The 15,902-nt window shown below is 42.1% G+C and overlaps 1 protein-coding gene across 1 annotated transcript in view; it reads right to left on the reverse strand.

Moving 5' to 3' along the window:
* Positions 1 to 15,515, reverse strand: part of NEK11 (NIMA related kinase 11) — a 377,347-nt gene extending 361,832 nt beyond the window's left edge. The window contains exon 1 of the mRNA XM_060180272.1: positions 15,244 to 15,515. Coding sequence (XP_060036255.1) covers positions 15,244 to 15,422 — 179 coding nt within the window. The 5' untranslated portion in view covers positions 15,423 to 15,515. The remainder of the gene's footprint in view (positions 1 to 15,243) is intronic.
* Positions 15,516 to 15,902: the final 387 nt, after the last annotated feature.

The raw sequence follows: 15,902 nt of genomic DNA on the forward strand, positions 1-15,902 counted from the left end.
CGTTCAGTCAGGGTTGAGAAACTGCAAGATTCAAGCTCCCTGAAGAGCAAGTGACCAACAAAACAATGATTGCTATCAGGCTGAATTTTTTAACCTTTATTGTTTTCAAGTCCTGCATGTGCTATAAAATCTCCAATGTGGGCTCTGTCGGTGGTGCACCTGGTTGAGTGCACACATTACAGTGTTCAAGGACTGGGCTTCAAGCTCCTGGTCCCCACCTGTAGAGAAAAAGCTTCATGCTGCAGGTGTCTCTCTGTCTCTTTCCCTCTATCTCTCCCTCCCCTCTCAATTCCTCTCTGTCTCTACCTAATAAAAAACATATAAATAAGGAAAAAAGAATCTCACAGGCTGTAGGGACAGCATCATGGTTATGTAAAAAGACTTTCATGCCTAAGGCATCAAAGGTCCCAGGTTCAATCCCTAGCATTCAAGCCAGAGCTGAGCAGTGAGTGCTCGAGAAAAAAAGAAAATTCAAAACAAAATTGCAAATGTACAAAGAAAAAGGGGTAGGGGGCTGGTGCAAAGCGAGTCCACCTCATTCCTCATTCTCCACCTCTGAGGCAGCCACTGTGGCCAAGGCCCTGTTTCCTTAAAAGACTGAATGAGCCCATGTCAGTGTGTATGGAAAGTACCAGAAGCTGGCTGGCAGGGTTACAGGTCACGTTCCTGCTTTATGCACTCCTGCACCTTCTGTAAAACCTATGCATGTCACTTGAAAGACTGAATATGGAGGGGCCTCAGGATAACTGTGCAATCCCGGCTGTTCAGGAGATAAACAAAGGGTCTGTTTACACTGATGCTCTTTGTTATAAGGTAGGAACCTTTATCTGACCTAAGCAAGTAACTGTTTAACTATTCTGTTCTCTTTACTTCAGTTACATTTCACTCATGACTGGTTATTGAGCTTCTCCAGGATTTGCACCGATAAGTGGTAGGAGAGTCCATGAAAGGAGATAAGTGGTAGGAGAGTCCATGAAAGGAGAAACTTGTTTTCTTGGCTCTGAACTAAGAAGTAGCATCATGGTCTGTAAGTCTAACTTGTCTGGGTTCAGTTGGAATCCCAAAAGAACAGACCATCTCTAGGTAGACGGAGAGGAAAAGCTGAGGTCTGGATCTAAGAGGAGTGACTCGGTCACAGCTCTGTCCTTCGAAGCCCTGATGTCTTCTAGCCCCATGGCTGTGAGTGACTACATCTCAACAAAGCACTCTAGCCAATCCCTACCAAACACCAAGTACATTTCTCAAGGAAACTGAACAAAGTTATCCAAAACTTTTGAACCACAAAAGATTGATCTTCTAAAGTCAAAATACTCCTGAGGAATGGGTGTCTTGTTGAAATCTAAAATTTATGAAAAACATAAATTCAGGGTCTGATGAGGTCAGATGTTGCTTGTTCACTTCATAGTTAAGATGGAGAGTCCATAAAACTTACATAAAGGAGGGTGGTATTTACATGATTAAAATTCAGCGCCTAGACCAAATGTTAGCGGTAGACTGGCGCCACCACGTGGTTTCAAGAAAACTTGCAATGCTCTAGGGGACGTTAGAAGCACCTGGGCACAGCTGTCCCGTTTTATAAGTTCTATAATTAATTCTAAAAAGTGCATATTATGTGGAGCTAGATTTCACAGAGCCTCTTTAATAAGTGTTCTAAGACCATATCAGATACATGGCCTACCCAAGTCATTCATTCAACAAGGGATAGCCTGGTGCCTAAGTACAACACGATTCCCTTATTATTTCAGAAAAATGTGGATCTCGTTTCAGAACAGCCATAGGAGCATATGTACTCATATCTAGCAAGAAAACACCTTCAAAATATCACATAAGTCTCTTTAGAAGTTATTTGTTCTCTACCCATCTCTAATGTGCGCCAATCAAATGTGTTACAGCCTACTATATAAAGCAGAATTTAACATTTTAGTAACCAAATTACCTACACAGTGAGTGTTACAAATTAATGTATTTTGTCCACAAAGTAAATGCACAACTGTCCACATTCTAGAAAAACAAAATCTGAAACCATGCGAGCCTAGTTTCTGGCTTCAGTACATGTAATAACAACTGCTGGGGAGCTGCTATCTTACCCAGCTAACTGGTCAGCATTATAAGGACCGATTTATTTTGGACAGTCACAGAAACACAACAGAATTGTTACAACCTGTAGAAAGATACTCGAAAAACATTTAAAAGTCACAAGCCTGACAGTGGACTGTTTTCTCTTACAAGCAGGATACGTGGGAGTCGGGCTGTAGCGCAGCAGGTTAAGCACACGGCGCAAAGCACAAGGACCGGCATAAGGATCCCGGTTCCAGCCCCCGGCTCCCCACCTGCAGGGGCGTCGCTTCACAGGCGGTGAAGCAGGTCTGCAGGTGTCTGTCTTTCTTTCCCCCTCTATGTCTTCCCCTCCTCTCTCCAATTCTGTCTGTCCTATCCAGCAACGACAACAACAATAATAACCACAACAATAAAACAACAAGGGCAACAAAAGGGAATTAATTAATTAATTAATTAATTTTTTTTTAAAAAAGCAGGGTACGTAGGGCCAGCAAGAGAGCCCGCCTGGCTAGTGTGCCTCTTTCACTGTGAGCGTGGCCCACACTCAAGCCCGGCGCTCACCACACTGGTGGAAGTTTCAGTGTTGATGGTTTTTCTTTCCCCCCATGTGCTGACTCCCTGTGACATCGACAACAAAATGTAGAATTCTAAGTGCAGGGGAAACAGAACACAAGACTGACTGGCCCAAGGTCCATCGTCAACCACAGCTGAGCAGTGCTTATTTCCCTCTCTCTCTCTCTCTCTCTTTCTCTCTACCTCCCTCCCTCCCTCCCTCTCTCTTTCTTTCTCAAATAAATAGAAAAAATCCATTTAATAGAGTCTCTTAGTTACAGTTGTTGGGTGGTGATTAACGCTTTATTAGGCTCCCTTAAATTACACCTTTAACCTGGATTGTTTACAAATAAGAATTCTAGGTGGTATTCACTGATAATTACATATATGGCAGTGTGATAGCTGCATTTTATTTATATCCTATACATATATTTATTTATAAAACTGATGTTATATACTCAATATATAATATTTATCTTGTGTTTTATACATATATCTAGATATTTAACTCCTATTACAACTATATGCACTATCATGCCCATTTTACAGATGAGAAAACAGATGTTCATATTAGGAAGATGGTTAACCCTAGCCTCCCTGGTAAATACGGAGCTGGCCTGTCTCTGCATTCTGAGCATGAGCATGTGTGTGTGCATATGTGTGTGCATGTGTGCGCATGTGTGTGACACAGAGAGGCTGAGAGCGAGCGAGAGGAAGACATCAAAGCTTTCTTCAATGCAGTGGGGAGTTGGGCTTGAACCTGGACAGCAGCACACTACTCAAGTGAGCTACAGTATTTAGTCAGCCCACTGAAGACTGTGGTCTTAACCATAACACTTTACAATCTCCTTTCCTGCATCCTAGGATTTTGTGAGTAGCCACATTCATGATTCTTCATGATTTTAGCTGGAAGATCCAAAATCAAAAGCCTTCAGATAGGCAGGCAGTAGAAAGCTGTTAGGCAGCTGGGATAAGATAGTGAGAAGTCAATCTTCAGGAAGGGGGTGACTTCTTGAGGGAGTCTGTCCAAAGGAGGCAGCAGCTGCAGCTCAGACTGGCTACCAAGAAGGCAAAGGTCACCACATCTTCAATATATATATATCCTTTCATTGGGGCTGGGGCTAATGGTTTACCATCCAGATGCTGACAAATGTGTACAGTTTCTCATCCCCACGAGATAAGTATCTACAAAACACTCTCACCCACAACCTGGATCCTTTTCCACAGTCATGCACCAGGACCCCCTCTCTCCCCAGAGTCCTTTGCTTTGGTACAGTACACCCAACCCAGTCCAAGTTTCACTTTGTGTCTTCCCTTTCTGTCCTTGTTTCTTAAATTCTAGCTGTGTGTGTGTGTGTGATCCACTATTCATTCTTCCCTTTTGGGTTTATTTCACTTAACATCATTCCTTCAAGTTCCAAGGGGAGGCAGAAAACTTGATTTTGCAAGAGCTGCCCATTAAATAAACAAAATAAAACTAGCGACTAACTTAGGCAAGAAAGGAAACACTATGAAGGTCAGTCGAAACACTTATGAAGGCAGAATGTGACCAACATGTAATTTTTAATTTTTTTTTTTTTTTTTTACAGATTCTGATGATGAATGCTTCTTTTTGAGAGATTCTAGACTTCTGGTATCAGTTATCCTCACAGCTGCATCCATCCTACACACCGGCACACTGTTTGTCATACTCAATTCAAGGTTTGTGTTTTAAATGAGCTTAGGCACAGGAAAGGTCACTGATAAATCATTTCCCAAACAACCCTCTTCACACTTCACATGGGGAACATGGATTTGGTCAGGCTCCCTGCCTCAGACCATCAGGCTGTCTTGCCTGGGAGCACAAGCGCTTGGGAAGATAACCAGGCAGTCAAAGGTGCTTTGTGGCCTTGGGGCCGTGCCCAATAGTGCACATGTCAGTTATTAGCCTCTGGGCAAAAGGCCACTTTTGCTCTCCCCCCAAATATAAGGTGACAAGGAGAAGTGCCCAGAGAACTAGGGAGAGTGAGGGAGCTAAGAGAAGCTGGAGGACTCTGGGGACTTTAGAGGTCTTTGGAGAGCTTTGGGGACCTTGAGAGAGGTGATGTTGCCCCAGGAGCTGACCAGTGCAGTTCACCTAGAGCGCAGCTGCCCAGATGAAGAATTGCTAAAAAGCCCCTGCACTGAGGCCTGAGGAAGCCGCCTGGAGAGCTACAGAGATGAGGGGGAGGTGCCCTGAGAGCAGGCCTGAGGGAGGGAGCCCAGTAGAGTCCAGCAGGCCTGGATGAGCTGTGCAGAAGGGACTGAGCACAGGGGAGCTAAGCTGAGGTGGCTTCCCCACCAGAACAGAGGTGTGTCTCTGTCTCTGTCTCCCTGTCTTCCTCCCACCTCCTGCCACTCCAGCATTCCTGCTCGGAATGAACAGGTGGTGTCCAGAATCCTCCCTCCTCCCAGCATTCCCTCTATACACTCTCTGTCAGTCTGAAGCTCTCACGTTTGGTCTTCATGTATCTTATCTGACACCTCTCTGATCAGCCTTTTAAAAGTCTGTGTTTATCATTAGCTGAAGAAACCGCAGAAGGGCAGTCATTACAGTCCTCAACATTGGGCTACTTTTAAGCGTGTCTGTCAGTGTTTGCATACAGGTTCTCCAGTCATCGCTGGCAGTTTATCTCCCCAGCTAAATGACTGCTGGGACCATGTGTGAGCCTGATAGAGCTTAGGGAGAACTCCCCCGTCCTTGGATGGAGGTCTGAGAAGATAGCCTCTTGTGAGTCTCTCTCAACCGAGGTGAGCAAAGGGGGGAAACTCAGACTTGGTTCTTTCCTTCTCGACTCTCAGGCCCACAGAAACCCCAGTACTTCCCTCCATTAACTGCAGGCCACATGGCCGCCTCCTTTAAGATTCACTTACTCAGAGTTCACAGAGAGCACACCTTATCACACACTCCTAGCAGTGTCCTTTGATGTCCTCAATTTGCATCAAACCTTGCTTATCTTCTATCTTGCCTTAACTGGTTAACCCCTTTCCTCCCCTCAAACGCCTTTGGGTAATTAAATGACTGCATCAGGAGACTAATCATCTTGACCTTTATGTATCTGCATCAATTCTTGTCATACCAGCCCCCTACCATAGGGGCAAGCCGACCTTTAAGAAACCTGTAATCTCTGACATATTTCAATAATAATTCCCTTTGTTTGGTTTACTATTTAACTCATGTCCACCTGCTAATAAAGGAGATCTGAGCGCGCTGCAGGTCTCCCCGGTGTCTTTACTCTAGAAAGAACCGGTCTGTTACCTTTCCCCTGGAGGTCCCCCCCCAGAGACCCCAACAAATGACCAGAGGAGTAACTATGGGGACATAAAAGAGGGGAATTCTTTTCATGGGAGGTCATAAACCATGTTCCAAGAACAGCATAAAAGAGTTAGCACTTTCACCATTTTTCATATGGAAATTTACTGAAAAGTATCAATTCTACAAAATTGCTTTTTAAAATTCTAAAACAGTAGAGGGGGCCAGGCGGTATCACAGCGAGTTAAGGGCATATGACGTGAAGTGCAAGGACTGAGTAAGGTGGGTCCCTTCAAGAATGGTGAAGCAGGTCTACAGATGTCTATATTTCTCTCCTCCTCTCTGTCTTCCCTTTCTCTCTGTCCTATCCAACAACAACGACAGCAATAACAGCAATAATAACAACAATGGTATACAACAAGGGTAACATAATGGGAAAAACGGCCTCTAGGAGCAGTGGATTTGTAGTGCAGGCACCAAGCCCCAGCAGTAACCCTGGAGGCAAAAAAAAAAAAAATTCTAAAATAATAGTATAAATAACATGATCGTTAATAATTCCCATGGCATACAAATAAGTAGAAAATGAATATCACATTGATTTAAAACCCACATTTAAATATTTAAGAGGCAAGAACTTTGAATAAAAGAATATGTCACAGGATACAATTTGCTCTTCATAAGTAAAAGGCTGTTTTGTTTCACTGGCCATTCTTCCTTTTTCTTTCTGTTCCCCTGAGGTTCCTTTTTATGCTTCTAATTCTAACTTTTAGTTCCAACTACCTCTTCAGCATAAATTCTTATAAAGTTCAATTTTAAAGTAAAATAGTCTTAACTTTAAGAGACACTGTCTAACATCACTAAGAGTGGTTTTTTACTATGAAAACTTATGGGGTATAATCAAAATCAAAGAAAATTAAGTCACAAAATACTCATTCAATAAGTTAATTTTAGATGACTGCTTCTGTTAGATTAAATATCTAATTTGTATAATATAGACTGTGAATCTCCTCCACGGGGGGGGGGGGGGAAGCCAGAGAATACCATATCATATTTCCTTTAGTATATCCTATTCACGTCAGGTGTGGGTTACCATGGATTTGCATACCAGAACATTTATTTATGTATTTATTTATATATTTATTTTTATTGCCAACAGGGTTATCACTGGAGCTCCGTGCCAGCGGCCATTACTCCTCCCTTCCCTTTTTTTCTTTCTACTTTTATTTTATTTTTTTTTATATTTATTTTATTTATTTATTTATTCCCTTTTGTTGCCCTTGTTGTTTTATTGTTGTAGTTATTGTTGTTGTCATCGTTGTTGGATAGGACAGAGAGAAATGGAGAGAGGAGGGGAAGACAGAGAGGAGGAGAGAAAGATAGACACCTGCAGACCTGCTTCACCGCCTGTGAGGCGACTCCCCTGCAGGTGGGGAGCCGGGGTTCAAACCGGGATCTTTATACCGGTCCTTGTGCTTTGTGCCACCTGCGCTTAACCCGCTGTGCTACAGCCCGACTCCCTACTTTTATTTTTATCTGACAGAACATAAAGAAATTGAGAGGGAAGGGGCGACAGAGAGGGAGAGAGAAAGACAGACACCTGCAGACTTGCTTCACCGATGGAGAAACACACTTCCTGCAGGTAGGGACTGGGGGCTGGAACCCGGATTCTTGTGCCTGGTGATATGTATGCTTAACTGAGTGTGCCCCTGCCCGGCCCCTGACCAGCCCCCCAGATTTCAGAACACTGTTAAAGTCACAATCTTTATGAATAATACTTGTCTACTCATTTAAAAAGTCTCAATCAAGTTAGGTAGAAGCAATATTAGAATAGAGAACCTGGTATGCATTAAAAATCTTATTTTCTGTGGTCCAGAAGGTAGCGCAGTGGATAAAGCACTGGATTCTCAACCATGAGGTCCTGAGTTTGATCCCTGGCAGCACATGGTACCAGAGTGATGTCTGCTTCTTTCTCTCCTCCTATCTTTCTCATGAATAAATAAATAAATTTTTTTAAAAATCTTATTTTCGGGATTCGACTTCCGGAGGCGGGGCTACGAGCAGCAGATCTCTTTCTTTCCTCTCCTCTCCCGGATCAACTAGGAATACCAAAGGAGACCACCAGGGACCGAAACAAGACAGGACTAGAATGACCACAGGAACCCAGTAAATCACCCGTGAGTACAAACACATGTGGCTGGTGACAGAGAGGAGAGAGGGGCCTAAGGAGAGATTAAGTGACTGCTAACAGTTCAGCGGTTTATCAGTGGAGACACCTGTTGTTAAAATTTCGGAGGCCTGGCTTGCTTCACGGCGGGTAACAGAGACGCGGAGACAACGGCTGGGCAGGGAAGCTGTATTTCTTTATTCAGGAACCACGATTCATAAACTAAGACAAACTAATCACCAAACAGAACTCTGCTGTCTCTTTGCAGCGGCACAAGCACTCCCTCTTACTCTTGAACTCAGGAACTCTCCAACTCTAGAACTCTCCGAACTCAGGAACCCAGGAACTCTCTCTCTCTGGCACTCTCTCTTACTCTGAAACCCTGAAACTCTCAAACTCAGGAACTCAGGAACTCTGTCACTCTCGAACTCTGGCACCCAGGAACTCTGTCACTCTCCAACTCAGGAACCCTGAAAACTCTCGAACTCAGGAACTCAGGAACTCTCCAACTCTGGCACTCTCGAACTCAGGAACCCTCTCCCGGGGTCCCTTGGGGCGGGGCCAAGCAGGCCTGCGAAATTAACAGGACTCATCCAATTCTCTTGGAGGGGAAGGGCTAGAACAAACCAATGTAAAGCATACGACAGACACCACCTCCAGTCGGCTCCACCAACAAGGGGATAGCTTAAGGGTGGAGAGGACTCCCCAGAGACTTACCAAGTGCAACTCTGAGTCTCCATTGCTACTACCCTCAGAATCTGGAGCAGCGACAGGAAGGGACACCAGGGGACAGAGATCTAACCAGGAAACTCAGAAGACCTATACCTCGGTGGCATAGCTGAGGGGCTGTGAAAGTCTCTTTGCATAACCACTGGATTATCTCTGCCACACCCTGCTTTATCTCTTGGTCAGCAGTCAGTGATTAAGCTAAAAAGCCTATTGATAGTTTAAAAGCCCTCAGGCTCCCACAGCCTACAGGGAAGAAAAAAAAAAAAAGAGGCTTTTAAACCACTGAGCTCCAACTCAGGGATTGAAATAACTGTTAATTTCCACCACTGTGAACCCTTTAATTAACTTACTTAGACACAAGTCAATCCAGGCAATAGTGATCAATAATTTGAAAAGTACTGATACAGGGAACTCATAACATAATATATAAAATGGTTAAAACAACAAGAAAAAATATTGGAGAATCGAACCAGGACAAGAGTCCATCTAAAAGTCCTCCAGAGGGTGAAGCACAAAATAACGAGTTCAACATCCAAACATTAGCTATGGAAATAATAACAGGAGTGAGTAAAGAATTTGAAAAAATTGTAATCAGAAATACAGGAACAACAAATGAGAATATGGAAGAAAATACTAATTATCTCATGGTTACTAGAGAGCTGAAAGCTGAAATCGCTGAGCTAAGAAGGCAACTAGCTGAACAAGCTAAAACAGGATCAGAGCAGGGCAACAAAATAGATGAACTCCAGAAAACAATAGAGGGCAGAGAGAATAGAATCTATGAGGCTGAAGACAGAATTAGCAAGACTGAGGATGAATTAGAGACAACTAAAAAAGAAGTAAGAGATCTCAAAAAGAGATTAAGAGATGCTGAAAACAACAACAGAGTCTTTTGGGATGACTTCAAAGAAACAATATACACATTATTGGCTTACCAGAGGAAGAAAGAGAAGGAGAGGAAGAAAGCATTTTCCAGGCCATAATAGTTGAAAACTTCTCTAGTCTAGACAACATCAAAGACATAAAGATTCAAGAAGCCCAGAGGGTCCCAAACAGAATTAACCCAGACCTAAAGACACCAAGACATATCATATTTAGAATGGGAAGGAATAAGGATAAAGAAAGGATCATGAAGGCTGCAAGAGAAAAAGAAAGAGTCACCTACAAAGGAAAACCCATAAGATTAGCAGCAGACTTCTCCATACAAACACTACAGGCCAGAAGAGAAAGGCAAGATATCTATCGAGTGCTCAATGAGAAAGGCTTTCAGCCAAGAATACTATATCCTGCTAGACTGTCATTCAGACTAGATGGAAGCATCAAAACCTTCTCAGACAAGCAACAGTTGACGGAAGCAACCATCACCAAGCCTGCCCTGAAAGAAGTTCTGAAAGGTCTCCTATAAACAACCAGACCACCACAAATAGGACATATATCAAAACACTCTAAAACTCTACAAGAATGGCATTAAAATATCTTCAATCTTTGGTATCAATAAATGTCAATGGCCTGAATTCACCTATTAAAAGACACAGAGTAGGAAGATGGATCAGAAAACACAACCCAACAATATGCTGTCTACAGGAAACCCACCTAACTCAACAAGACAAACACAGACTTAAAGTGAAAGGATGGAAAACTATCATACAAGCCAATGGCCCACAAAAAAGGGCAGGAACAGCTATTCTCATATCTGACATGATAGACTTTAAAATAGACAAGATTTAAAAAGATAGGAATGGACACTACTTAATGCTCAGAGGATCAGTCAATCAAGAGGACTTAACAATTATTAACATCTATGCACCCAATGAGAAGCCATCTAAATATATCAAACTTCTACTGAAAGAGCTACAGCAATATATTAACAGAAACACAATCATAGTAGGGGACTTCAACACCCCACTCTCTCAACTTGACAGATAATCCAAGCAGAAAATCAGTAAAGACATAAGGGAGCTAAATGAAGAGATAGATAAACTAGAACTATTGGACATTTTCAGAGTCATTCACCCCAAGAAACTGGAATACACATTTTACTCAAATCCACAGGGGTCATTCTCAAGGATAGACCATATGTTAGGCCACAAAGACAGCATCAGCCAATTCAAGAGCACTGAAATCATCCCAAGCATCTTCTCAGACCACAGTGGAATTAAACTAACACTTAACAATCAACAAAAGATTAGTAACAGTGCCAAAATGTGGAAGCTCAACAGTACACTTCTTAACAACTTCTGGGTCAAAGAGGAAATCAAGGAAGAAATCAAAATGTTTCGAGAGTTCAATGAAAATGAAGACACAAGCTATCAAAATATCTGGGACACAGCTAAAGCAGTCCTAAGAGGGCAGTTCATAGCTATACAAGCACACATTAGGAAACAAGAAAAAGCACAAATAAACAGCCTGATTGCACATCTTAAAGACCTAGAAGGAGAACAACAAAGGAACCCTAAAGCAACCAGAAGGACAGAAATCACTAAAGTTAGGGCAGAAATAAATAACATTGAGAATAGAAAAACCATACAAAAGATCAATGAAAGTAAATGTTGGTTCTTTGAAAAAGTAAACAAAATCGACAAACCTTTAGCCAGATTCACAAAACTAAAAAGGGATAAGACCCAAATAAATCAGATAGTAAATGAAAGAGGAGATATCACAACAGACACTGCAGAAATTCAACATATCATGTGAGGCTTCTATGAACCAAGCTAGAGAACCTGGAAGAAATGGACCATTTCCTAGATACCTACCAACTTCCAAAACTAAGTAAAGAGGAAGTGGATAACATGAACAGGCCATCACAGCTAATGAAATTGAAACAGTTATCAAAAATCTCCCCAAAAATAAAAGTCCTGGACCAGATGGTTTTACAAATGAATTCTACAAAACCTTCAAAGAAGAACTAATACCTCTACTTTTAAAAGTCTTCCAGAAGATTGAAGACACTGGAATACTCCCTGCCAGCTTCTATGAAGCCAACATCACCCTGATACCAATAGCAGACAGGGACACAACCAAAAAAGAAAACTACAGACCAATATCTCTGATGAACATAGATGCGAAAATATTGAACAAAATTCTAGCCAACCGGATACAGCAAAAAGATTGTTCATCATGACCAAGTGGGGTTTATCCCAGGCATGCAAGGTTGGTTTAATATATGTAAATCAATCAATGTGATCCACCACATCAACAAAAGCAAGACCAAAAACCACATGGTCATATCAATAGGTGCAGAGAAAGCCTTTGACAAAATACAACATCCCTTTATGATCAAAACACTACAAAAAATGGGAATAGATGGAAAATTCCTGAAGATAGTGGAGTCTATATATAGCAAACCTACAGCCAACATCATACTCAATGGTGAAAAACTGGAAGCATTTCCACTCAGATCAGGTACTAGACAGGGCTGCCCACTATCACCATTACTATTCAACATAGTGTTGGAAGTTCTTGCCATAGCAATCAGGCAGGAGCAAGGAATTAAAGGGATACAGACTGGAAGAGAAGAAGTCAAACTCTCCCTATTTGCAGATGACACGATAGTATACACAGAAAAACCTAAGGAATCCAGCAAAAAGCTTTTGGAAATCATCAGGAAATACAGTGTCAGACTACAAAATTAACATTCAAAAGTCAGTGGCATTCCTCTGTGCAAACACTAAGTTAGAAGAAATTGAAATCCAGAAATCAATTCCTTTTACTATAGCAACAAAAACAATAAAATATCGAGGAATAAACCTAACTAAAGAAGTGAAAGACTTATATACTGAAAATCATGAGTCACTACTCAAAGAAATTGAAAAAGACACAAAGAAATGGAAAGATATTCCATGTTCATGGGTTGGAAGAATTCACATTATCAAAATGAATATACTACCCAGAGCCATCTACAAATTTAATGCTATCCCCATCAAGATCCCAAGCACATTTTTTAGGAGAATAGAAAAAATGCTACAAATGTTTATCTGGAACCAGAAAAGACCTAGAATTGTCAAAACAATCTTGAGAAAAAAGAACAGAACCGGAGGCATCACACTCCCAGATCTCAAACTCTATCATAGGGCCACTGTCATCAAAAATGCTAGGTACTGGAACATGAATAGACACACTGACCAGTGGAATAGAATTGAGCCCAGAAATGAGGCCCCACACCTATGGACATCTAATCTTTGACAAAGGTGCTCAGACTATTAAATGGGGAAAGCAGAGTCTCTTCAACAAATGGTGTTGGAAACAATGGGTTGAAACATGCAGAAGAATGAAACTGAATCACTGTATTTCACCAAATACAAAAGTAAATTCCAAGTGGATCAAGGACTTGGATGTTACACCAGAAACTATCAGATACTTAGAGGAAAATATTGGCAGAACTCTTTTCTGCATAAATTTTAAAGACATCTTCAATGAAACGAACCCTACTACAAAGAAGACTAAGGCAAGTATAAACCTATGGGACTACATCAAATTAAGAACTTCCGCACAGCTAAAAAAAAAACTACTACCCAAACCAAGAGACCCCTCACAGAATGGGAGAAGATCTTTACATGCCATACATCAGATAAGAGTTTAATAACCAACATATATAAAGAGCTTGCCAGACTCAACAACAAGACAACAAATAACCCCATCCAAAAATGGGGGGAGGACTTGGACAGAATATTCACCACAGAAGAGATCCAAAAGGCCGAGAAACACATGAAAAAATGCTCCAAGGGGGTCGGGCGGTGGCGCAGTGGGTTAAGCGCATGTGGCGCAAAGCGCAGGGACCGGCGTAAGGATCCCGGTTCGAGCCCCCGGCTCCCCACCTGCAGGGGAGTCGCTTCACAGGCGGTGAAGCAGGTCTGCAGGTGTCTGTCTTTCTCTCCCCCTCTCTGTCTTCCCCTCCTCTCTCCATTTCTCTCTGTCCTATCCAACAACGAATTGCGTCAACAAGGGCAATAATAATGACCACAACGAAGCTACAACAAGGGCAACAAAAGGGGGGAAAAAAAAAGAAATATATAAAAAAAAAAAAGAAAAAAAAGAAAAAAGAAAAAATGCTCCAAGTCTCTGATTGTCAGAGAAATGCAAATCAAGACAACAATGAGATACCACTTCACTCCTGTGAGAATGTCATCCATCAGAAAAGGGAACAGCAGCAAATGCTGGAGAGGGTGTGGGGTCAAAGGAACCCTCCTGCACTGCAGGAGGGTTCCTTTGCATTGGTGGAGGGTTCCTCCACCAATGTCAATTGGTCCAACCCCTGTGGAGAACAGTCTGGAGAACTCTCAGAAGGCTAGAAATGGACCTACCCTATGATCCTGCAATTCCTCTCCTGAGGATCTATCCTAAGGAACCCAACACACCCATCCAAAAAGATCTGTGTACACATATGTTCTTGACAGCACAATTTGTAATAGCCAAAACCTGGAAGCAACCCAGGTGTCCAACTACAGATGAGTGGCTCAGCAAGTTGTGGTATATATACACAATGGAATACTACTCAGCTGTAAAAAATGGTGACTTCACCGTTTTCAGCCAATCTTGGATGGACCTTGAAAAAATCATGTTGAGTGAAATAAGTCAGAAACAGAAGGATGAATATGGGATGATCTCACTCTCAGGCAGAAGTTGAAAAACAAGATCAGAAAAGAAAACACAAGTAGAACCTGAAATAGAATTGGCGTATTACACCAAAGTAAAAGACTCTGGGGTGGGTGGGTGGGGAGAATACAGGTCCATGAAGGATGATGAATGACACAGTGGGGGTTGTATTGTTAAATGGGAAACTGGGGAATGTTATGCATGTACAAACTATTGTATTTACTGTTGAATGTAAAACATTAATTCCCCAATAAATAAATAATTTTTTAAAAATCTTATTCTCTTATAATCTACCCCATTTCCCTTCTCTAAGTTATTTGAGTACTTGAGCCACCTGCTGTGTGTGTGGTTTTTTGTTTGTTTGTTTGTTTGTTTGTTTTTGCCTCCAGGATTATTGCTGGGCTCGGTGCCTGCACCACGAATCCACCACTCCTGGAGACTTTTTTTCCCCTTTTCGTTGCCCTTGTTGTTCATGGTTGTTGTTGTTACTGTTGTTGCCACTGCTGTCATTGCTGTTGGACAGGACAAAGAGAAAAATGGAAAGAGGAGAGGAAGACAGAGAGGGGGAGAGAAAGACAGACACCTGCAGACCTGCTTCACCACCTGTGAATCGACTCCCCTGCAGGTGGGGAGCCGGGGCTCGAACTGGGATCCTTACGCCGGTCCTTGCGCTTCATGCCATGTGTGTTTAACCCGCTGTACTACCGCCCGACCCCTACCTACTGGGTTTGAAGAAATCATTCAAGCAGCTTTTCTCTTACCAAATTCTTGCTCTAATACAAAGAGCAGAGTGCATGGTGCTCTGTGTTCTCAATCTGCTAAGAGCTGCACATAAAGGGCAGTCAACTCAAGATCTGTATAAAGCATTTTTACTTACAGTTCCTCTCCTTGTCTGGCTTTCTTATCTGAAACCAGATAAACAGTTCCAAAACTGCCACTGCCGAGTTTCTGGTGAAGCACATATCTCCTTGCAATCAGAGTCTCTGGGTAAGTGGAAACAGGCCATGATCCGACAGCCTTTGGTCCAAGCTTATCAGTCTCTTGGAATTTCAGCATTGCTCCAAACTCAGGAGAGGTGGTTTATTTCTTCATAGAAACTTAACTTTCAGATCTTCTAGACGGTCATATTTATCCAAGCAGTGCCAGTCCATGCCTTCAAGATGAAAGGTTCAAAGATTAGGTCATGAATGCTGAACTATTCCTAACAAAAAGTATGAATTTTTGACCTATGCTTTGAGTGCTGAATTGAAGGACACCTATTAGTCAGCTTTAAAGATAAGAGAGTAAAAATACCAACAGGTAGAGGAGCAGCTGGGGAAATAGGTCAGTGGCTAAAGCATAGGCTATGCATGTCTGCGATCCTAGCATTGACCCCTCACACTGCACACACCAGACTGTGTGCATTCACCTCATTTCCCTCATTAAATAAATTGTTTAAAAAGTCTCTAATCTTAAAAAAAAAAAAAAAAGGTAGAAGAACTATCATAGGAAGAAAGTCATCCCTCAAAAAAAAAACAAATTTGGTAAAACTGAGTT

This window comes from Erinaceus europaeus, chromosome 21, assembly GCF_950295315.1.
Source record: "Erinaceus europaeus chromosome 21, mEriEur2.1, whole genome shotgun sequence".
Taxonomy (NCBI): domain Eukaryota; kingdom Metazoa; phylum Chordata; class Mammalia; order Eulipotyphla; family Erinaceidae; genus Erinaceus; species Erinaceus europaeus.